This window comes from Loxodonta africana, chromosome 15 (assembly GCF_030014295.1).
Source record: "Loxodonta africana isolate mLoxAfr1 chromosome 15, mLoxAfr1.hap2, whole genome shotgun sequence".
NCBI classification, from domain to species: Eukaryota; Metazoa; Chordata; class Mammalia; order Proboscidea; family Elephantidae; genus Loxodonta; species Loxodonta africana.
In genome coordinates, this window is record NC_087356.1 from 26,301,561 (window position 1) to 26,324,468 (window position 22,908).

A 22,908-nucleotide genomic window follows, 5' to 3' on the forward strand; every position below is an offset into this window, starting at 1 on the left:
TCTAGTCTGTAATCTTTATGGGAGCAGATCTCCAAGTCTTTCTTCCACAGAGCCACTGGGTGGGTTTGAACTGCCAACGAAAGGTTGGCAGCTGAGCCCTTAACCATTGTGCCGCCAGGGCCCCTTGATGGTGATACTGGTTAGCCCTGATCTTTTTCTGTATCAGCATACATATTTTAATAGGAAGGTGAGAAGGGTGCAGATGTGCCCACTAGATGGCGCTCAGGTCATTGGCAACCCAGTGTGCTTTGGGTGGAGGTGTTCAAAGGCAGGAGCGCCTTCCCTCACAGACGGTTTAGGAAAAGGAGGAGAATCTTCATGCAGCCAGGTCACCAGTTTTAAATAGGCAGTTAAGTAGTTCGGTCCATGTAACAATAAGAGTTAAGTTTATTGGTCAAGCTCAAGTTGTGCTTTATAACTGTTCAGGCTCCCTGCTGTCCTTCCCTTGGAGGTGTGTCTGCCTCTGAGGGGAGCCTCTCTCCAGGCTCTGACATCAATGCTTGCCTTGCTCCTGGCCAAGCTTCCCCCACTTGCCCTTCTGAGGTCCCTTCAGAACCCATCACTTGAACTTTCCTTTTAGGTCTATTGTATTTTTTTCTCCATATTGTGTGGTTCTAGCACATCTGGGTGATCCACAGCTCTTCCTCAAAACCAAGACTAAACCAAACTGTTAAAAAAATTTTTTTCCCCTATCTTCCCACCCCGTGGTTCACCAGATTATTTGGTTCAGCCAGGAGTGTGTGTTTCCAGTAAGGGCAGGATCCAACACTAGCCTCTTAAGCTCTTCTGCCCACAGGTTTGCTTGGACACACTTAAGTGTTCCCTGGACTCTGTGCTCAAGAGTATTTAGTAAAAAAATACTTTTTGAAAAGGAGTGCTTTCCTTTGAAGTTGCTGTTTCTTTTGAAGGTAAGACCTGTGAAAGCAACACAGATAAAAAAAAAAAACTTTATACATATGAAAATCACGCTACGTAAATGGCACTTGCATCCTAAAGTTTTTCCACAGTTAAAAAAAAATTCCAAGTTAGTTTCTTTTTGTCCTTGGGATAGTTCTCGGTTTTCCCTCTTGCTTGGCATCGGCTGGTGTCCGGCAGCCCCGTGCTGTGGGCGTTGGAGGTACATAAAGGGGCAGGGCTGGCAGCTGGGAGTGGGGACACAGGTGTCTCCAGGACTGTCTGAGGGCTGTGATGTGTGGCTCCCTGGGCTGGCGGCCTTCTCTGTGTCTCTTTCAGTTTCCCCAGGTGAGAGTCAGGCTTGGCTGCCCAGGCCAGAGAACTGGGAGTGTCCCTCTGTGTTTTGGGGCTGCCACAGCCCCAGTTCCCTGGGCTTAGGGAAAACACATCAACTTGTGTTTTGGCAGGAGGGCGATGAGTAAATAGAGACTTTGTCTGGAGTGGCTTCACTGGTCGCTGTGCCCTTGACTTTACGAGCTCTCTGCAGACATAGGGGAGAGAACCTGGGGTGATCCTCAGCACCTGGAGACCAGTGACCCTGCCTGAAATTAGGAATCATTGGTCTAAAACATCAGCAGGGCCAGGCCATGTCTTACCTTGTGGTCCCAGTGCCTAGCAACTGTGCCTGGTTAGGTTTGTGGAATGAATGAATGAACAAATGCATGGGTGAATAAATGAAAAAGAGATGCTGGATCTGCAGGTGGGAACCAGACTACTCCCGAGCCACCCCCTTGGTCTGCCTAGCCACCAGAGGCGTGTGTTGGTCAGCTGGCTGGTGGGATTAGAGGCCATCCGTGCTGGGCTGGGGCCCTGTCTGCACCAGGATTCAGGGTCAGGCTGTGGGTGGGAAGCTAAGTTTGACTCCGCAAGAAGCACATGGAGGTCAGACCAGTGACCTTGGCCTCATTAGCCTGAGATAACTGGCCAGGCCTGTTTGTAATCATTTTGAAGGAGCTTAACATGGAATCTGTTTCCTTCCTGTGGTCCCTGACGGCTGCTCTCGTCAGCTGCAGCTGTGCCCGCCACGCCTGTCCTCTCCTCTTGCTGCCACTGAAAGCTCCCCTGTGGCCAGAGGCTGGGCTCCCCCACTGATGAAAACCTATTCCTGTGGATATGAAAATGGCCATGAATTATAATTTCTGCAGCCCTGACTTCTGCCAGTTGGCATTCCTGGCTGAGGCTGGCTGCGGAGAGCCAAGGGGTGGGTCCCAGGGCCTCAGGCCCCACCTTCAGCTGGGTCGCTGCCTCTGTCCTTGCTTGTCCAGCCTGTCCTCATGTCCAGGCCTTCACTCTCTCCTCTCTTCCTTTCTCTGTGTCTCAGCTCATTCTTTCTTCACAATGTTTTGCTCGACTCCACAATCGTGGACCTATGGGAAAATAGTAGTAGGTGTTTTCTGGGAGGAGATCCACAATATTCTAGGTAAAGGTGAACGATGAATGAAATACAGATTTTATCAACTACGTCCCCGGGCTTGGCCATGACCCTGGACTTGGTTACACTTTGAAGAGAAGGAGAAGTTCAGCGGCAGGAAGAGGCAGAATCTGGAGAGGACAGGGGAAGAAAACTGAGCATCTCTCGCTCCCTTGGGGGCATCTTGGACCTCCCTAGAAGTGAGGGAGATGTGTCCAAGTGTCTCCTTCCTTCTCTTGTTTCTACAGTCCTTTACCAGCATTTAGGGGCACACCCAAGTGTGCAGAACCTTCAGCTAACGAGCAAGGTCTGGCACTGTACTTCATTCGAAGTGGCAGGTCCCAGTGCCTGCTGTTGTGAAAATGCAACATGGAGTCTTCAGTAGCAGTACTGGAAATAACCACTAGATGGCGATGTTGTCCCTTGAAATAGCGTCTTTCGGAGCACGTGGGTCTCAAGCGTCAACCTTCCTGCTGTGTAGGAGTGCTGGCTGTGCCTCCCTGCTTAACTCTGACATCTGCACTTTGTTTCCCTCACTTATCTGACTACAATGTGGAAAAGCACTTTTTTTTTCTTTGTCATTTCTTGAATGTATCCAGTTGAATTTGGGGTCCAATTTTCAGTTGACAAACAATGCACCAGCATTCACAGACACAGCTGGGAGAGACCTGGGGGCTCCCCATGGTGGGGGGGGGGGCTGTGTCTGCCTGGGGGTGTGTGAAGGTGGAACCATCAAGGATGTGATAAATTCACAACTTGGGTAGGGGCGAGGCCTCTGGCCACATCTGTTTCCCACACTGAACTGTCTTTCCATCTGTCTGTCTGCTATCTCTCATCCACCTGCCCCGTTCTCCTAACCCTGCGCCTCCTCCCAGCTGTGCCCATCCTAACCCTCTTTCCATTTCTTTACGCTTCAGAGGAGCCTCCAGGTGTGGTCAAGCCTCCTCAAGCCACAGACCGTATGTTGCCTTCCGCTTGGGGCTGGCAGGGGGCGGGGCCTTTTGTTGTGGGAAGCTTTGTGATTTGCCCGAGCTGGGACTGAGATCCCCTGAGCTCACCTTTGGCTGTTACCTCTGAACCGCTGTTTAATGTGCAAATTGCTTGGAATGTTTTAAGGGCAATTCCTTCCCAGTCAGGGCTGGGGTTGTTGCTCAAATGAGCCCACTCTCTGACAGGGAGGGGTGGGGCCGGTATAGGGGTGTGCAGGGTGGGGGGAGAGGGGTAAGCAGTGACCCAGAGGAGGCCAGGGTGAGCAGAAAACTTTTGAAGTTAAAATTCACTAGGTAAATCATGATGAGATGATTAGCAGTGCTGAAGTTGGTTCCCTCAGCCTGGGGGGTGGGGCACCTCTGTCCTGGGTGCTAGAGCCCTGGCTGTGCTGGGAACAGGAAGAGGGGAAGTGATGACAGACACAGGGGTCCTGGTGATGGGGGCCCAACTTGTTCCTCTGGGGGGTCGTATCTCATTTCTCAGAGGCCTGCTTACACCCTGCTCCTGCCCTTCCCCTTCCTCTCCAGGGTCTCAGGAGAGGTGGGACTAAGTGTTCACAGTGATCCCCCTTAGGTCTGGCTCAGGCACTTCCTGCCGAAGCCATTTATTCTGTGCCAACCATACCACATTGTTGTGTGGTTTGGGTCTTCCCAGATGGTTCCCTCTCCTGCCTCCACTTCCCACCTTTGGTATTCTGGAAACATCCTCTTCTCCCTTACTGTGAAAGGGAAACCCTGGCTTTTGGGGGTTTTCTAAGTCCCACCAGAGAGGTCCTGTCCTGGGAAACTCAGCCAAGCTGGAAAATCATGACATTAAGTAAAGGGAGTCTCTGCAGAGGATGGAAATTACGTGGAGAAGAGATTTTCCCTCATCAGTGTTCTAATTCTCACTCCTGCTCTCCTCCAACCTGTCCCCCTGAGAGACTGCTCTCTGCACAATGCCAGTGGGGGCGGTGCTGGGAGGAGGCAAGGCCATTAGCTTGTCAGGCTCCACTGCATAAGGACCCAGGGTAGAGGGTGGCAGGAGGGGATTTGCTTGGGGGCTGCCCTGTGGGGAAGGACCCCTAGCTTACCTTTTGGGACAATGGGACTCCTCCCCGGACCCCTGGGAGATGGCTTCTCTGGGTCTCCTTTCTGCCCGCTTGCCTTGGAGGGCCTGAGGCACTGGTAGAGGTACAGGATGGAGGGCAGTCTGGAGTGGGTGTGGCCTGAGAATGGGGACCCTGTGCCCCACCTTTGTGTGGAGCTGAGTGCACAGGCTTTGAGCCTAGACTATTTGGGACCTGCTACTTATTGCCATGTGTTTCTTTGCATCTCTGAGCCTCGGTTTCATCACCTGTAAAATAGAGCTAATAAAAGTATGCATGTCTGAGCACAGTGGAGAGGATTCCAGGAACTTAAGTGAGCTCATGGGAGCTATCGTTAGGTCACTGTTCTTCACTTACTGGGGCTGCATCGGTGCATGTACTGGGGACTCAGGGCCAGGGACGGGCTCAGGCCTGAAGGTGGTGGGCCGGCCCCTCTGATCCCTGCCTGTGTCTCCCAGCGGACGACCATCTAGGCTTCCTCCCCACCTTCGGGCCCTGCTATGTCAACCTCTACGGCAGCCCCAGGGAGTTCACAGGCTTCCCAGATCCCTATGCAGAGCTCAACATGGGCAAGGTGAGCCAGTCTGAATCCAGTGCAGGCCCTGGCAAGGGCAGGATGCCAGGCCGCAGGTGCTCCAGGTCCCCAGGCCTGCGTGTGGGGTCTTCTACCCCAGCCTGGGTAGCATCTGGGTCCAGCCTGGATTCCCAGGGCCTGATGGGGGCTGAGCACACCCAGGGTCACGTGGCCAGCCCTTCAGAATCCTTCTCCTAGCCCCAGGGGGACCCAGGCCCTGCCCGTCTCAGGTTTCATCTTCCCTCCAGCTGGGTGGGAGTCTGGTGCTCACCATCTGGGTGGCTTGGGCATGTCCCCTGATCCCTCTGGGCCATGGTTCCCCCATCTGCAGAGTGATGCAGGGACCTCCCAGGTGCCTGGGAGGCTAGCGACCTCAGGGTTCACCTCCTTCACTCCCCTGCTTCTGGTGACGCGACCTCCACTCTCAGGGGGAAGGCGTGGCCTACCGAGGCCGGCTGCTGCTCTCCCTGGAGACCAAGCTGGTGGAGCACAGTGAGCAGAAGGTGGAGGACCTTCCCGCAGATGACATCCTCCGGGTGGAGGTAAGGGAGTCTCTCTAGGAGGGACTGGCCTTGAGCTGTCCTGCCCAGGGAGGCCTCGGCTCTGCCCCACCCTCAGTGTGCCTGCACTCTCTGGGCCTCATGTCTCAGCTGGGAAGTAGGAATGTCACAACATCCACCCTGCCTCCCTCTGTGCATTCAGAGGCTCAAAGAAGATAAATGAAAGCATCAGAAAAGTCTAGAGCTTGATGCAAAATAAGGTGTAGTTTTATAGTAACAATGTCAGAATAGCTAACATTTATTAAGCACTCACCACGTGCCAGCAAGGAGTCCCTGGGTGCCACAGACGGTTAAGTGCTTGGCTGCTAACTGTAAGGTTGGAGGCTTGAGTCCACCCAGCGGTACCTCTGAAGAAAGGCCTGGAGATTCACTTCCAAGAAACCAGCCATCAAAAACCCAGTGGAGCACAGTTCTACTCTGACACACACGGGGTCGCCAAGAGTCAGAACCGACTCGATGGCAACTTGTTTGCACTGATAGCACTAGACAGCGTGCTAGTGACCCACACATCTTGTATCAGTGAATCCTCTCCGCACCCCTATGAGGAAACTGCTGTCATTAACTTCACTTTATAGATAAGGAAACTGAGGCTCAAATGTATCCAAACAGCGAACGGTACAGCTGGGCCTTGTGTCTTGGAGTCTGCTGTATGGAGTCAGCACAGTGGTTTAAACTTTCAGACCCTGTAATCAGGTGGCTCTGGGTTGAATCCTGGCTCTGCCCATTCCAAACTGTGTCAGTTTCCCTATCTGCAAACTAGAATCTGTTGCTATCGAGTCGTTTTCAACTCACGGTGACTCCACGAGTTACGGACTAGAGCTGCTGCCCTGCAGGGTTTTCTTGGCTGTCATCTTAATGGAAGCAGATTGCCAGGCCTTTCTTCACAGTAGTGCTGGTAAAGTATGGGTGATAATTATACCTGCCTCATCAGGTTGTTGCGAGAATTAAATGAATTAATACTTGTATGCAGTAAGCACTTAGTAAGTGTTAGCCGTTAGTCCTATTTACCTGAAACCCAACTGTCTAACTCCTCTTGCTCTCCGCCTTCTGTGAGGAGAATTGTAAAATCATCTTGGTTCAAATTAGGGCATATTGTTGAGTGCCTACTGTGTCCTTAGCTCTGTGCCAGACACCCAGTGGGGACAGTGAGATTAATTCAGTCCATGCAAGTGGCAGATGGCAGCCTGTGTGGATCGAACAGCTGGCTGGTGTGGAGGAGAGCTTGGGTAGCATGGGCGGCCTGGGCAGGGAATGGTTTAGAGCTTTCGGCCCCTTCTGAATGGAGATGAGGCCTGGGTTGCCCTGGTGGACCCTGTGGGAGACCAGCTCCCCTGGTGCTGTGGGGCCATTGCTGCTAGTTTGGATTAAGGAGCAGCATGACCTTGGAGGAGCAGGTCTTATTAGGGAAATGTGGCCAAGCACACACAGACCTGGAATGAGTTTCTCAGTTACTAACCAAATCTGGACATTGTTTCTTAGTTGGAACACTTGCTATCTGTCTGTCCAGCCAGGAGTTACTGGGCACCGGTCACGGCCAGGGGCTGCTGGATGTGTGAGCCCTCCCCATCCTGGGAGTCCTCTTGTACCCCTCTGTGACCCTGTGCCCGCCCTCTGCTCTTAGAAGTTCCTCCGGAGACGCAAGTACTCCCTGTTCGCTGCCTTCTACTCAGCCTCCATGCTCCAGGACGTTGACAACGCCATCCAGTTCGAGGTCAGCATTGGGAACTACGGGAACAAGTTCGACACAACCTGCCTGCCACTGGCCTCCACTACCCAGTACAGCCGGGCCGTCTTTGACGGTGAGCCCAGAGGTCGGGTGCCACCATGGGGCCCAGGACACAGGGCAGGGGCTGAGTCCTACGTCAGGCCTCCTGTGCAGAGCTGCTGGAGGCCCATGCCGAGGCCCAGCGCTGGCAGACCTGCTCGGGGTGCCACCTCTCCTTGCTTCCCTCCTTGCCCCGCCGGGGTTCTCAGACTGCATTCCAGAAACGGCCGTGGTGGGCGTTGATCTTGACCTCCTGCAATGATTACACTGTGCCTGTTGAACTTGGCCTTGAGATTTTGGGGAGTATGTGCTTGGATTCCCTGGGTCGTTCTAACAGCTCCTCTGTCCTGATGTGCTAAGGAGCCCTAATGAGAGCAGCAGCTGTCTGTTCAGTACGCGAACGCAGCTCAGGCACCTCATTAGAACACGTGCCACGTGTGTCCCTGGGGAGTTCCTGTGGGAGGGGCAGGTGTCTGTCTCCTTCCCAGCCGTGCCAGTTTCAGCCCTGAGCACCCAGGAGGCCCAAGCTCTGCAACTCCCATCCCCCGTCTGGCCCAGTACTCAGGCCCTTTTCCCCGCTGCCAGGGTGCCACTACTACTACTTACCCTGGGGCAACGTGAAGCCCGTGGTGGTGCTCTCATCCTACTGGGAGGACATCAGCCACAGGATCGAAACTCAGAACCAGCTGCTCAGGATTGCCGACCAGCTGGTGAGTGGAAATCTGTACAGACTTGAACACCTATGGGTGCCCACACCTATGGGTGTTCTGATGGTGCCACATCTGCAGCCCTGGGTACTGGGAAGAGAGGAGAGGGGATGAGAACAAGCCTGGGGAACCCCTGGTCTGATGTGGGAGGCAGCACAGAGAAAGAGGGCTGAGAGGTACCGAGCTAGGAGCAGGGCAGAGCCTTGAACTATTCGTTCGTTCAATCATCAAATACCCTTAACTCTTCCATATGCAAGGGCTTGTGTAGAAGCTGGACCCCCAGAATGGAAAACGGTCCTGCCTCTGGTCTCAGGGGGTCAGTTGAGTAAAGGAGAGAACAAGTTCACCAAGGCCTCTCATACAGAGGTTTCCAAACTTAGATTCAGGGTGACATTCCAGAGAGAGAGAGGGAGAGAGGTGGGGCTCAGAGGAGAGTGGCTAAGGAGCCTGGGGAGAGCATCATGGGGCAGTGAGTAGACTGTGGAATGAGTTCAGGGGGGATGGATGGAAGGTGACAGCCCAGTTAGGATGCCATTGCGGGGTCTGGAGAGAGTGCCAGATACCAGGAAGGAGATGACCTTGGGGAGAAAATGGCACGCCTTGAACTAAGAGGACTTGGTGGTCAGTTGGGTTTGGGGGCGAGAAAGGGCTGTGAGAAGTGGCTTTAGGTCTTTGGTGGGCAAAGTTGTGCATGAGACTGGGAAGTTGAGGGAACTGGGAAAAAGAGCAGAGTGTGCAAGGCCGGGTGATGAGTTCTGTTTTGGATGTGACCTGGGCCTTCAAGGGAGTTACCTATGATGCTGGGAGCTGCTGACCTGGCGGGTGGTGCTTGGTAAGAGAATGGAGGAGAATTGAAACCCAGCAGAGGTGTAGAGGCCAAGGGAAGTGAGAAGGCCAGGTGGGAGACTGGTGGTCATGGTGGTGATTTCAAGGTCGTTTCTGTGGCCTGCATGGGGTGGAGGCTGACCCATGAGGATCATGGCTCTTGGGCAATGGAGGAGGCAAGTGAGGCCCACTGCTGAGAAGTTGTGGGGCAGGGGTTGAAGCAAATGAGGAGCTGAGTCAAGGAAAGGAGGGGGGTGGAAGAAACTTGGCTGAGGAGGTGAGCATAGTTAAAAGGAAAGGTTGAAGGGGAGGGTGAAAATTGGGGTCTTGAAGTAACTTGGGAGGAGGGGCTCCAGGCCCAGGTGGAGTATCTTGGTGGCCCATGCCTTCCCTGAGATGGGCACTTCAAGAGGAGGGAATAGGAGGGGAGGAGACCAGGATACACCAAGATGGGGGAGAATTTGGAGTCCATGCTGTAGAATTCCAGACTCCATTGTCTGGTTTCTTCTGTCACAACAAAACTCCAGGGTCAGTGACAGCAAGGGCTGTGGTTTCTCTTTCTAGGGTCTGTCCCTAGCTGAGGAAGGCTGACAGGTGGGGAGGGTGCATGGGGGACTGAGAGACAAAGCCTTGGCCTCATGGGTCTCCTGTGAGTGGTCCTGCCTCCCCGCTCAGGTTGAGGCCCGTGGAGATGGATGCAGAGGGAAAGAGCTCCAGGGAGGAGACCAGGTGTAACCAGGGGTGACCAGGGCTATGGCGGTTTGGAGAAGGAACTCCCTGGGGTTTGAGGTGGTCTGAATGCCTCTGCAGAAGTGGGGACTTGACCTAAGCTTACTGGGTGATAGAATTTGGACAGGAGAGAACGTTCCAGGTGGGGAGATGGAATGCGCAGGGTCTCAGAGAGGGTCCCTCACCTGTGCAAAGTCAGACCTGGCTTGAAGTGGAAGCCAGTGAAGAGCAGGATGAAACCAATTTCTTAAAAAAAAAATTTTTTTTAATCATACTTTAGTTGGAGGTTTACAGAGCAAACTAGTTTCTCATCAAACAGTTAGTACACACATTGTTCCATGACATTGGTTAACAACCCCACGACATGTCAACAGTCTCCCTTTTCAACCCTGGGTTCCCTATTACCAGCTTTCTTGTTCCCTCCTGCCTTCCAGTCCCTGCCCCAGGGCTGGTGCACCCCTTTAGCCTTGTGAAACCAACTTCTGCTGAAGTTGTACACATACCTGAACTCCTCATGACCACAAGTGAGGTTGAAACACTAGGCTTGGGAATTTGGATTTGTCTGAGTGCGTGGAGCCCTGGAAGCTTCTTGAGCCAGTGCAGACCCTGGATTGTCTGCTCCGGGCTCTGTGTTCTTTGCTCAAACTGTTTATTCCTGTTTGGCTCAGGGGCTGGGCTGAGGTGACAAGGCCTGTGGCTGGGGCCCAGTATGTAACCCCCACCCCCCTCCTGCCCTGCCTGTTCCACAGGAAGCTGGCCTGGAGCAGGTCCACCTGGCGTTGAAGGCGCAGTGCTCCACCGAGGACGTGGACTCCCTGGTGGCTCAGCTGATGGATGACCTCATCACAGACTGCAGGTAGGGGGTACCTGGCGCCCCCTGCGCCCCCCTCCTGGCTCAGCAAGGCCCACTTTCCCGGGAGTGCTGGTGTGTGGTGGTGAGCGACGGCACGTCTCCCAGCCACGCTTGGCCAGCGGTCCAGCCCAGGCTGAGTCCGAAGGTGGTGGAGCCAGCACGGGGAGTTGAAAAGGTGACATTCAGAGCAGGTCATAAATCTCCCTGCAGCAGCGGCAGCTGTGGGCCTGGGGCGGGCCAGCTCACCTGAATGGGGAGCATTGTGTCTCTGATCCCCGACCTCTTATTTCCCTGATGGAATCTCCAGGAGAAGCTGGGGGTGGGTGGTGCCCCTCCTTCTCCCAAGGCCATGTGGGGGACCTCGGTTTCTGTTTAGCTTTCTATTGACGAGGCTGATTGTCAACTTCAGGAAAAGGGTTTCTGGGGGATGATGGAGAACATGGGGGCTCAGAGGCCTGGCTGAATGGGGAACATCTCAGCATCTCCTCCCCTGCTAGGTGGTTTTGGGCCAGCTACCACCAGTGTTGAAACTCGGTTTCCTCATCGCCAACCTGATGATATAACTACTTTATAAATATCACATGACTAGAGTACCTGGCCCTTAGGGAATATTTAATAAATGATAGCTATTGCTACTATTTGGAGCCCTGGTGGCATGGTGGTTGAGAGCTTTGGCTGCTAACCAAAAGACCGGCAGTTTGAATCCACCAGCCGCTCCTTGGAAACTCTGTGGAGGAGTTCTACTCTGTCCGGTAGGGTTGCTATGAGTCAGAATCAACTTGATGGCAACGGGTTTGGTTTGGTGGCCCAAAGGTTAAGTGCTCAGCTACTAACCAAAAGGTTGGTGATTTGAACCCACCAGTGGCTCCTCTGCAGAAAAGACCTGGCATTCTGCTCCTGTAAAGATTATATCCTATGTTACCCTATGAAGCAGTTCTGCTTTGTCATACAGGGTCACTATGAGTCAGAATGGACTTGATGGCACACAACAATAGCGACATTACTATTTTTAAGAAGAAGAAATGTCAGCAGACTTAGATTCTAGTCCCTGTAACCAGCTCTGAGGCTCTGGGCAACTTTACTTCCATGGACCTCAGTTTTCTCAGCTGTTAAGCGGACTTAATAAGAAATAATTGTCTTTCTACCCCATATGGGGTTAAGTATGAATATATGCAAATACATTCTGTGCTGTCCCCTAAACTTCATGTCCCCCTCACCTGATTTAATCCCCCTTTTGGTCCTCCACCCCTAGTTGGGAAACGCCTCCCTTCTCCCTGGTGGTGGGATTCCAGATAGGCCATCACCTATCCCCAGACCTTTCTGAAGTCTGGCAGGCTTGGTGCCAGGCTTCCAGGACACACTGACACCCTCCAGGGGTGATGGATACAAAAGTGAGCAAAGAAAGTCAGCGTTTTGGGGGCCAGAGGCATGGGCTGCAGCTCAGAGCAGATATATCCCATTCAAATTTCATCTCATTCATACAGATCTAATTCAGGGGTGCTTCCTGGAGGAGGGGGTACTTGATGTGCACTCTGAGGGGGCAGTGGGAGTTAGCCACCCCTGCTGGCTCCAGGGAGCCCAAATAGGACAGGCGTTAGGGCTCTGGGAGAGCTCAGCAGGAGAGCTGAGAGGGCCGCTTGACCCGCCGCAGCCCTGTGGCTCACTGGCTTCAGTGGGAAGGCGAGAGGGTGGGAGGTGGTGGAGGTGGGCCATGCTGGGAGACCGGGTGAGGGAAGACTGGCCATATGGTTATACAGGTGAGCTGGAACAAAGGCTCTGGGAGGGGTGGGAGGCCGAAGGCAGCAGACGGCAACGTGGATTATTCAGAAGATATCAGAGAAACAACAAACTCTTAATGAGCACTTTTGTGACAGGCACTGTTCTCAGGCTTTTACCTGTATTAATGAATTTAATTGTCATAAAACTCTTAGGAGGTAGGAACTGGAATGAGCCCCATTTTATAGGTGAGGCAGCTGAGGCACAGAGAAGTTAATTAACTTGCCCAGATTCACACAGCTAGAAAGTGGCAGAGCCTCCTCGCTGTACTGCTCTGTAATGGCCAACACTTGATGGTGGGTTAGATGTGGGAGCCAAAGGAAGGTCCAGAATGATACCCAGACCCTGGTCAGGGCAAATGGATGGACCCTGGGGGTTACCAGGAGGAGGAGCAGGTTACCAGTAAGATGAGGAGTCTAGGACTGGCCATGTGGAGTGGCAGGTGCCCGTGGGACATGTGTGAAGAAGCTGGCCTTGGGGTCTGGAGATCTAATGACAGAGCAGGGCTGGAGGGCACACATGTGTGGGCGTGGCCAGCATGTGGAGGGCCTGCAGCTGTGGGGGCAAAGCTCACCAGGCACTGGTGCTGGTACCCCTGCTGCAGGCCATGCCTGCAGTGACTTGCTGGGCCCTGTTCGGCAGTTGGGCGGCCTTGGGGTGCTGTGGGAAGGCCAAGGCACTGGGTTCTGCTCGTGACTCATGTGCTGTGTGGACCTGGGCAGGTCTGAGGTTCTGCAGCATCTGAGATGGGTGGGACACAAGTCCTGGGCTGCCCTCTATCCCCTCAGGGCTCTGCTCTTGGGGGATTTGGCTAAAACACTTCTGCCAAAGCCTGGCCCCCTGAGTCACTCTCCTGGGGACAGAAGGGTAACCCAGGATCTCCTGGGGGTACTGGTCTCAGGTCAGGAGCTTGGGAGGGGAGCCAGGCTCGCAGCCCCTTAAAGAATGCCCAAATGGCTCTCTAGGGGAAGAATTCCAGGCATCAGGACAGATTCCCTCAGGAATCATCCGAGGCCACTGACCAGCCCAGGGGCTTCGGCAAGGAGTTTTCTTCCACCTCCCACTCTGATGTTGAGTGCCATCACAGCTGACGAGCCCAGGCAGCCAGGTGTGGGCCCTGAGCCAGCTTGCCATAGCCAACTGCTGGCTGCCCCCCCCCCCACCTTATCCCAAACCTTCACTCATTCCTCCAGCCAGCCTCTGCCTACATCTCCAGCACCAATGTTCCTCAGACCCTTCTCCTGGCTCATCTCCCTGGGGAACCCCCTCCCCTACAGGCCAGCGGCGCCCACTCTATTCTTCCAGCCCAGCCCTTGCCTCTGATCTCTAGACCACAGACCCACTGCCCGCTGGATGTCTGCATGTGACGTTCTGCCAGCACATTCATGCCGTGTCTGAGGCTATACATGTCCCAGAAAGACTTCATCACCCTCCCCATGTGTCTTCTTCTGGATCCATCAAAGCCAGATGCCGAAGGTGAAGACTGGAGCTGGCTGACTACCCTCCCGGCACTCTATTTTTTCCTCCCCAGCCCTGTTGGTTCTGCCTCTCTGTCCTTGGCCTGTCTTCCTTCCTCTCCTGCCCCCTCATGCTGGCAGCCCCCTGGGCTCCAGCCCCCTGGGCTTCAGCCCCCTGGGCTCCAGCCCCAGTACATTCCCCACCATCTTCCCAAGACTCGAGTTGGACTGTGCCCTGCCTGCTCCCACTGCCTCAAGACAAGTTCCAGCTCCTGTCCCGGTAGACAGCCCTGTCTCTGCCCCACCGCCTGCCTCTAGGTCCCTACCAGTCCTACCCCGGCCTCTGTGCTGGCCTGGCCCACCCTCACTACCTCCTCACACATGCTTTCCTGTTCCCAGCCTTCCTTCTGTGCAGACACTGCTCCATCGGCCAGAGCGCCCTCCTCGCTCTCCTTGGCCTGACCAGCTCCCGCCTGTCCAGCCAGGAGCAACTCTGGGCCCCTTATTCCAGGAAGTATTCCCAAGCCTGAGGCTGCTTAAGGGAGCATTGTGGCCCGTTCGCCTCTCTGACCCGGGGTTCCCCGAGGGCAGGGCTGGTCTTGTCTCTGGATCCAGGCCCAGTGGAGCTGTTGCTCTTGAGTGGAATGAATGACCCTGAGGCCAGTTCATTCTGGCCCCCTCTGGGGCAGCTCGCCCTGAGAAAGGCACCCACTGGGATCCCATAGGCAGCAGCAATCTCAGGAACAGTCAGCTCTGTGCCTGTGCCGCGGGGTCTGGCCTGCCATGCAGTGATTTCCCAGTCAGCCTGGGTTGGCAGGCCTGTGTTTGGGCTTGGGGTGCAGCGTGACCCATGCTTCCTCTTCCTGGTGTCCCTTTTTCCCTACCCCCTGCCCTGGGCTTTCCTGGGGCAGGAAAGGGCCAGGCATTTTGTTAGTGGCAGTCCTGGCTACTGGCTGTTTCTTGGGGGAGCCTTGGCTGGGCTCGGGGCCTCCATGAAAATCTCCCTTTGGTGGTCTGTATCACAGTCCCTCCCAGCTCCCGACCAGGCTGGGAGCATAAATCACCGGGTTGGCTCTGCTCTCCAAGTCCCACTCCAGACCCCGCCTGCCCCCACTCTCGGGCCCACTCAGGCCTCGTTCCCAAGCAGGCCCTGGCCCAGAACTGGCTCCAGCCCCCCTCCGCCCACCGAACCTGCCCCTCCGCGCTAAGCGAGCGGGGTGGGGTGGCGGCCGCCCCTCGCTGGCCAGGGGCAGCCCTGTCCGCGGCACCCTCAGGGCAGTAAATATTATATTACTACAGGGTGTGCAGTACGTGACCTGAGACAGGCCCCGGGGCTTAAGTTTCCCGAGATGGAGTTTGCGTACCACTCCCCCCACCCTAAAAATTCAATTAAAAAAAATAACAGGAAAAATGTAGTGCGGCGAGGGCCTGCCAGAGTGGTGTATCTGGCGGCGGCGGTGCCGCTGCGCTCCGGCGGTAATTGGTTCTGCATAGCTCGGGGAAATTGGCACAAAAATAAATCAGCCGGGAGCCGGGAGTCCAGACGCTGCGGGGAGGGGAGCGTGAGGTGGGGCGGCGGGGGGCTGCAAGTGATGGGAGCAGAGCTGGCGGAGCCGCTTTGACGGATGTCCTGTTTGGGAGTCCAGGGCTCGGCGGGGTGCAGTGGGGGCGGGGCACCCCCAGACCCTCAATCAGGGACAATCGAGAGGGGCCCTGCTTGGCCGGGAAAGCACAAAGACGCCCCTATTCCGTCCTGCAGGGCCATGTGTGTGTACTGGCCCAGGAAGCTTGGCATGGTGGAGAGCTGCCATGTAAGAAGGACTTTTAGGGAGCCCCGGTGGGTTGGGGGGGCTCAGAGTTCTTTGCCTCCAAACAAAGGTTTAAACCAGCCCCCACTTGGGGCTCAGGGCTGTGTTTCTGGGACTACATGTATGCCCACCTCCTCCCCAAAGGCTTCCCGAAGCAGAGGGTGGGGAGGGAGGGGTGTTACAGGCCGCCCGGGGCTGACACATCTGTATTACTGGCTGCGGGCCTCCCCACAGCGTCTGCAGTGGCTTGTCAGGGGTCCATAAATTTCCTTCTTCAAGAAAGTGTGCGTACAACAGAGGGTGGATTTGTTTCAGTGGAGGGCAACTTAGCCAGCACTTGGGACTCTGCTGTAGGACTGAGGGGGCTGGGCAGGGACCCTCTGGACCTCGGAGAGCTTGCAGTCAGCTGGGCAGAGGAGACATGCTCCAAGGATGGGAGGTTGAGGATAAGTTCCAAACGAGCAACCTGGGATCAGGGCGGTGGGACTTCAGAGCAGGGAGGCATTGGGCTGATGAGGCTGGGAAAGGGTTCCCAGAAGAGGTGAGGGTGGAGCACACCACGCAGAGTTGTCTGTGCACGTGGGCTAGGCTGGAGAGCACACAGGGCAGGCTGAGCACACAGCAGGCAGGCTGAGGGTGTGTGCACGTGTGTGTGCAGGCCTGGGCCTGGGGAAGCCATTGCCTTCTGTCTGCCCTCACAGCCAGCCGCTGGGTGATGTCCACCAGACGCCCTCTGCCACCCACCTGGACCAGTACCGGTACCAGCTGCGCGTCCGCCACCTGAACCAGATCACCGAGGCTGCCCTGGCCCTGAAGCTTGGCCACAGCGAGCTTCCTGCCGCCCTGGAGCAGGCTGAGGACTGGCTCCTGCGTCTCCGTGCCCTGGCGGATGAGGTAGCTCACCCTGCATGGTGCCTTCCTTCCTCTACCCCCTGCTGCCTGGAACATCAGAACTGGGAGGGACATGGGGATGGTCTGGACATGATCCAACCCTGGCTCTATTGCTGGGCGACCTTGGGCAGGTGACTTAACCTCTCTGAGCCCCAATGTCCCCACTGGCAGAGGAGGAGGGTAGTAGCTACCACATAGGATTGTTAAGAGGTTCAATGGGATACTGGGAGTTATGGGGCTACACAGAGCCTGGCACATAGCAGGTGCCTAATAAATGCCCCCTGTCTGCCAAAGTCTGTCAGAGACAGAGGGCCCAGTGCCAGGGCTGCTTCCCCAGGAACCTGATTCCTTCTTGCTGCCAACCAGCACCTGTTGGTGCCTGGCCTCAGCCTGCCTCACATGAGGCCCTTGTTTCCTGCCCTTCTGGATGGAGACTGCTTTCGCAGTAACTTGGAGCTTCGTCACATCTAATCAGAGAGAACCGGCTTCAGTTTGTTTTCAGGGGCACCCTTTCCCCACCTGCACCCCTTTCCCCAGATCTGTGAGACTCGACGTACCACCCAGTTCCCCGGGTAAGCAGGTAGCTTCCAATTTGTCTGGAGTGAGGGGACAGGCCTGCTCCTGTGGTGGCAGATATCCAGAGCCACGTGGGCGCCAAGGGAAGAGGTGGGGGATGGTGAGGAAGGAGCTTCAGACCAAGTGGGGGAAGAGAAGGCCTGGAGGAGGACTCCAGGAGGAGCGACCTGTGGAAGGGAAGAGGATGGTTGCCTGTGAGGTGGGAAGGGCTGCTCTGGAAGGGAACCAAAAAAAAAACCAAACCCACTGCTGTTGAGTCGATTCAGACTCATAGCAACCCTATAGGACAGAGCAGAACTGCACCATAGAGTTTCCAAGGGGCACCTGGTGGATTTGAACTGCCAGCCTCTTGGTTAGCAGCCATAGTACTTAACCACTGCGCCACCAGGGTTTCCTCTGGAAGGGAAGGTACCTGGAGAGTCAGCCTGGATGCCTCCCTCAGCAGGGTCTATGGGCATGTGCCCAGTTATTGGCAGACAGTTGCTCCTCAGCCACAGACCGACCCTCACAGTGGCGCACATCATCCCCTCATGCTGGTCATAGGCCACCCTCCATGATCCTGGCTCTAGACTCAAACTGGAACTCTCACCACAGAGGGTTGAAAGTCAGCAGGGAGAGACTGGCTCACACTTGAAGCTGCATCAGAATCCCTTGGAGGGCTCGTTGGGAGGCACCAGGAGTTTGTGATCCAGCAGAGCTGGGGTGGGGTCTGAGAATTTGCACATCAGATTCCCTAGTGGTGGGGACAGCTCTGGGACCACACTTTGAGAACCATTGGTGTGGTGTTAAAAGCACACATTTGGAGTCAAGAGACTTCTGGGTTGGCCCCTAACCTCTCTAAGCCCGAATTTACTCACCTCCAATGGAGATGCCCATCCCTGCCTCAGGGGCTTGCTGAAACCATTCATATGAAATGCTTGGTGTTTGCCCCACGAGCATCACCTGTCATTTGTGGACCTGACTAGAGGCCCAGCCCCATCCCTGGGCACACTTGGCTCACTAACCCTGGAAACAGATCAATTGTTGCCCAACCAGCCATCTCTCCATAGTGTGGCCACTGGGAGCAGTTCCTACTCACTGCTAGAGACCCTGAAGGGGTCAGGGGCCTTGCAACTTGGTTCCAGGTAGTCATCATTTTCAGAGCCCACTGTCACTGGGCCCAGAAGAGTGTCAGGCTACAGGGACCCCTGCTGTTAGAGAGGGGGGTAGGAGTAAGGGTCCTTCTGTGCATCAGCTGCTGCTCTCAGGAGTGAGGAAGAGGGGTGACATCTTAGGTGTAATGTCTTCTCCCAGGTGAAGGCAAGTCCTCCAGTACTTTCCCCAGGGAGGAGGGAATCTAAGAACTCAAGCTCTGGGCTCCAGGCAGGAGTTGCTCTTCCCAGCAAATATGGACTCAACTCTGAATTTTTAGCAGGCTCTTTCTGTGAGCCAGGGGCAGCCCCATGGCCTGTCCTCAGGGAGTTCACAGCACTGAAAAGAGGTGCCCAGGCAGCCCTGGGTGGTCACGGGGGAGACCTGGTGTGGGCAACACATGGGAGGTCTGCTCGGGGTGTGGCTGCAGGGCTGGGCCTCGGCTGTCAGTGGCCCTGCCGTGACCGCCCGCCACCCTCTCTCCAGCCCCAGAACAGCTTGCCCGACATCGTCATCTGGATGCTGCAGGGAGACAAGCGTGTGGCATACCAGCGGGTGCCCGCCCACGAGGTCATCTTCTCACGGCGGGGTGCCAACTACTGTGGCAAGAACTGTGGAAAGCTGCAGACGATATTTCTGAAAGTGGGTTGCTTTCTTCTGAACTCATGATTGTATTTACTAAACACAGGGCCTTCCTCCCTCCCCTCAGTTTTCCACTCCTCTGCCCATCTTAGAGTCCGCTCACAAGGGTCTTTGGGTAAAACAACAAGGTCCCCAGGCTCTTGGAAGCAGGTCTGTTCATTCGCTTACCATTCGCTCCAGGTGGCTCTGCTGGCATTCAGGGCCTCCCCAGACTCAACTGCCTGTCCTTCATCCCAGCCTGGCCCACCTCCCCACAGCCCCCTTGGCTCTCAGCCTTCCCCTCTCCCACATCTCTCCACCCATCCACACCAGGGCCACCTCCCATCACACTTCTTCCAGGAAGTCTGAGTGGATGTTCATGATCTCATGCATATGTTGGCCAGTCATTCTCGTTGCCCCTGGGGCAGGTGGAGAGGACAGGTCCTGCAGCACAGCACGCTTAGACAAGGTGCCAGGGCCGGTTGGAACCCTGTGTGGCCTTGGGCTGGTCATCTAACATCTCTGAACTGCTCGCTGCCTTCTCATCTGTAAAATGAGGATAAGGGTGCCTATGTCACCTACTTTGGGGGTTACATTAGGTTTATGGGTCATGCTGATCCTAGATCATCATGAATGTTAGTCTTCTTCCTTTTTCCTCCCCTTTGGGGGAGATCCCTTGCTCCCTGGGGAGATTGGGCTCCATAAACAGTGTGATGGAGGCCAATCCAAGGCCAGGGTGAGCAAGTGTCTGCACGTGGGGTCTTTGGTACGTCAGAGGAGAGGCCGACTTTGCCTAGAAGTGGGTTGCCTCTTGGGCGGTGGGCTGCCCCTCCCACCTGCTCACATGCCAACTTGGGGCACCTTTTCGGTGCTATCTTAACCTCTTAGAATCTTGCTTTTCACTCTCCTATGCCAGCTGTAGCCTAGTAGGGCAGAAAGGAGAGGAAGGCACAGAGGTGGCACACTTGAGTGGGTTAAGCAGGGCTGGCTGTCTGGGTAGAGTGGAGATGGGGTGGCAAGAATGTGCCTGGTGGACTCGCTGGAACCGGAAGAGCTCCAGGCTCTGACCTCTCAGCCTGCAGCCTCAGGGAAATGCAAGCTGAAAGATCTTCCTGATTCCAGGCAAAGGAAAAAAAAAAAAATGTAGAATTGTTTCTCGAAGTCTTCCCCACTGAGTTTATGAGCCCCGCCAGTAGCTCCTGAGCAAGCTCTACAAAAATGTTGGCAGCAAGCAGAGACCAAAAAAACATTGGTGTTTCTTAACTTAAACCAAAGTTGGAAAAAATGAGCACCAGCAGAGAGGGAGAGGAACCCCAAACTAGACATTTCTTTATTTGCTGTTGCTATTTTGGGTCCAGCAGGCTGGCCCGTCTGGTGGAGGGCAGGGGAGAGAGCTGAGGGTGGACAGGGGAAGGGGGGGGGGTCGGGCATTCTTGCCTTCTCCCTGGGGCTAGTGGTTTGGAGGGGAAAAGGCAGCTAACTCATCCCGGAGGGAGGGGACAGCTGAAGCAAACTGCACTGGGGAGGTTTTCAGGGGGGTGGCTTGTGGGACGAGGGGCTCCTCCAGGCTTCACTGAGGATGAACCAAAAGGAGAGGGGCTGGTGTGCAGTAGGGAGGTATGAGATGTCACTGCCTTGTCATGTCTTGAGCCTCTTACCTTCCCGGGGCTCTGCCTCCAGTTTGGGACCCCATACCTTGGCCTCGCTTTCCTCTTCTGAACCCATCGAAACTTTCTCCTCTCCCACAGCTCCCTGTCCCAGAGGAGATACCCCTCCAAGTTCACGTACACTTGACCTAGGTACTCAGTGTCTTACCTTTTTAGGAGACGATGCATTATCTGAAGGGTGAGGAACTTTTGCTCCTCAGGTCATATCTGATCCTTGGTTTCAATCAAACAGTGAAGTAATTGTGGAGAATAAAAAAATTTTTTTTAATGTTGTGTTGTGGTTATTCCATTTTGGCAGAGCTTCTGAAAGCTTCAGGATGAAAAGCAGTTGAAGACCAGTGAATAGTGGTTAACATGCAGATAAGCACTTGAAAGGGCAGGGATATTAGATGATACACTAACGTCCTGCCAAAAAAAAAAAAAAAATACTGAAAATGAAGGAGGAAGCTTTAATTTCTTCTCCTTCCAGACCTGGATCATTGTACTTCCTCTAGAAACAAGTTCTAGAACTCTGCTGTCCAATACGGTAGCCACATGTGGCTATTTAAATTTCAATTACTTAAAGTTAAATACAAAATCAGTTTCTCAGTCACACTAGTCACATTTCAAGTGTTCAATAGCCACATGTGGCTAGTGACTACCGTATTGTACCACACAGATATAGAGCATGTCCATCATAGCAGAAAATTTCATTGGACAGTACTGTTCTAGCAGAGAATGGAAATGAGGATGTGGTAGGAGAAGGGGAGAATGGGATCTAATGTGGCCCCTCTGCAGAGAGCAACTAAATGGGGCTGATGTGGTTCTTTCCCTTGGTGGGATGGAATCATGGCAGGTGGGAAGAAAGTTTCTTAATTATACACTTGTCTTCGATTATATTGTGATAAGTCCCCCAACGGGGCACACAGCCGTGTCCCCCAGTAGGGACATTGTGATCCTGACGGGGGCTGTGTGTTTCTGTCCTTCTCTGGTACCCAGTATCCGATGGAGGGGGTGCCCAGAGCCCGGATGCCGGTACAGATACGAGTCAAGCTCTGGTTTGGGCTCTCTGTGGACGAGAAGGAGTTTAACCAGTTTGCTGAGGGAAAGCTCTCTGTTTTTGCTGAAACCGTGAGTGCCTGCCAGCCCAACCCCTGTCTTCCACATCCCCCCCCCTCCCCGCAAGAGCTGCCCATGGCCCTGACTCAGTTCTCTGTTTTGCTTGCGCTCCAGTATGAGAACCAGACGAAACTGGCCCTGGTTGGGAACTGGGGCACAACGGGCCTCACCTACCCCAAGTTTTCTGATGTCACGGGCAAGATCAAGCTACCCAAGGACAGCTTCCGCCCCTCTACTGGCTGGGCCTGGGCTGGAGACTGGTTCGTGTGTCCAGAGAAGACGTGAGTTGTGGGTAGGGAGGGCTTAAAGATAGCCAGGCCAAGCCACCCCCAGCGACCCCTACTCTGCCCTGCCCCTTTCTATGGAGGGCTCTGACTTTCTGAACCCCCCTGCCTGCTCCTGCAGCCCCCACTTGAACTCTCCCAAGACTGTGACTCTAACAACCAGAAAGTCCTTTATTATTAAACTATTTACCTTACATCCATCGGTCATGTTCTGCTCCTACAGGACACCACAGACAAGCCCATTCCTGCCTCCACGTGCGCACCGTTCAGGTGTTGGAGGCACGCCCTCACACTCCCCTGAGTGGTCGTTTCCCACTCTCAGTTCCTCTCAGGACAACATTGTCTTCTCCATCTTCACTGTTCTCTCTACTTTCTCTGCTCTCTTCCTGGTTGGTTGACATCCAACAACTGTTTGTTTTGTTTTTTACTTTTTTTCCTTGAAATAGGACTTATATATTGTAGCCAAGCACTCCAGTCTTAAACCTACAGCTCGATACAATGTTACATTTCTACAACTCTCTTTTGAGCTTCAACTACCCACCAGGCCTTTGGCAGCTTTCATTTGGTCTCACTTTCTCTTTCCTTCTCTTGTCTGTGACTGTCTCTCCATCTCCCCCTGCCCCCGTCCCCTTTCTCTCTCTCCCCTTGTCTCTCTGCACCTCCTATCCCCCTCCCCTCCATTGCTCTGATAGTTGGGTGGGATGAGGCTGACGCATGCAGGTTGGCCCAGGCCCTGGGGGTCGGGTGGGTTCTCCACGGAGGAGGAGCTCTGATGGCACTCTCCGCAGGCTGCTCCATGACGCTGACGCAGGCCACTTGAGCTTCGTGGAGGAGGTGTTTGAGAATCAGACTCGGCTTCCTGGGGGCCAGTGGATCTACATGAGCGACAACTACACCGATGTGGTAAGGGGATGCTTATGGGGCGGGTGGGTCTGCACTTTCTGGAGTCCTGTGCATATCAGGCCCAGGAGGGCCTGTGCCTCAGAGAGGGCTGGGGTGTATCTCCCCAGCTCCCACCTCGCCAGCTGTCAAGCTCTGGTGTACAGGGGATGGTGTGGGGCCCGGCGTGGGGAGGACACTGACCTGAGCCACACTTGTCTCCAGGGGCTCTGCCCTTCTGTCTGGGGCTTTGATGCTGTGCCTC

At 54.8% G+C, this 22,908-nt stretch overlaps 1 protein-coding gene across 8 annotated transcripts in view; it reads left to right on the forward strand.

Annotated features, from left to right (window-relative positions):
• The window catches only part of DYSF (dysferlin), a 242,190-nt gene that overhangs the window by 96,133 nt on the left and 123,149 nt on the right, over positions 1–22,908 (forward strand). For all 8 annotated transcript variants that reach the window (XM_064268707.1, XM_064268709.1, XM_064268711.1 and 5 more), the window contains 10 exons: positions 4,901–5,016; positions 5,445–5,558; positions 7,198–7,375; positions 7,927–8,051; positions 10,352–10,458; positions 16,198–16,390; positions 18,581–18,736; positions 21,361–21,492; positions 21,595–21,761; positions 22,553–22,667. In XM_064268707.1, coding sequence (XP_064124777.1) covers positions 4,901–5,016; positions 5,445–5,558; positions 7,198–7,375; positions 7,927–8,051; positions 10,352–10,458; positions 16,198–16,390; positions 18,581–18,736; positions 21,361–21,492; positions 21,595–21,761; positions 22,553–22,667 — 1,403 coding nt within the window. The remainder of the gene's footprint in view (positions 1–4,900; positions 5,017–5,444; positions 5,559–7,197; positions 7,376–7,926; positions 8,052–10,351; positions 10,459–16,197; positions 16,391–18,580; positions 18,737–21,360; positions 21,493–21,594; positions 21,762–22,552; positions 22,668–22,908) is intronic.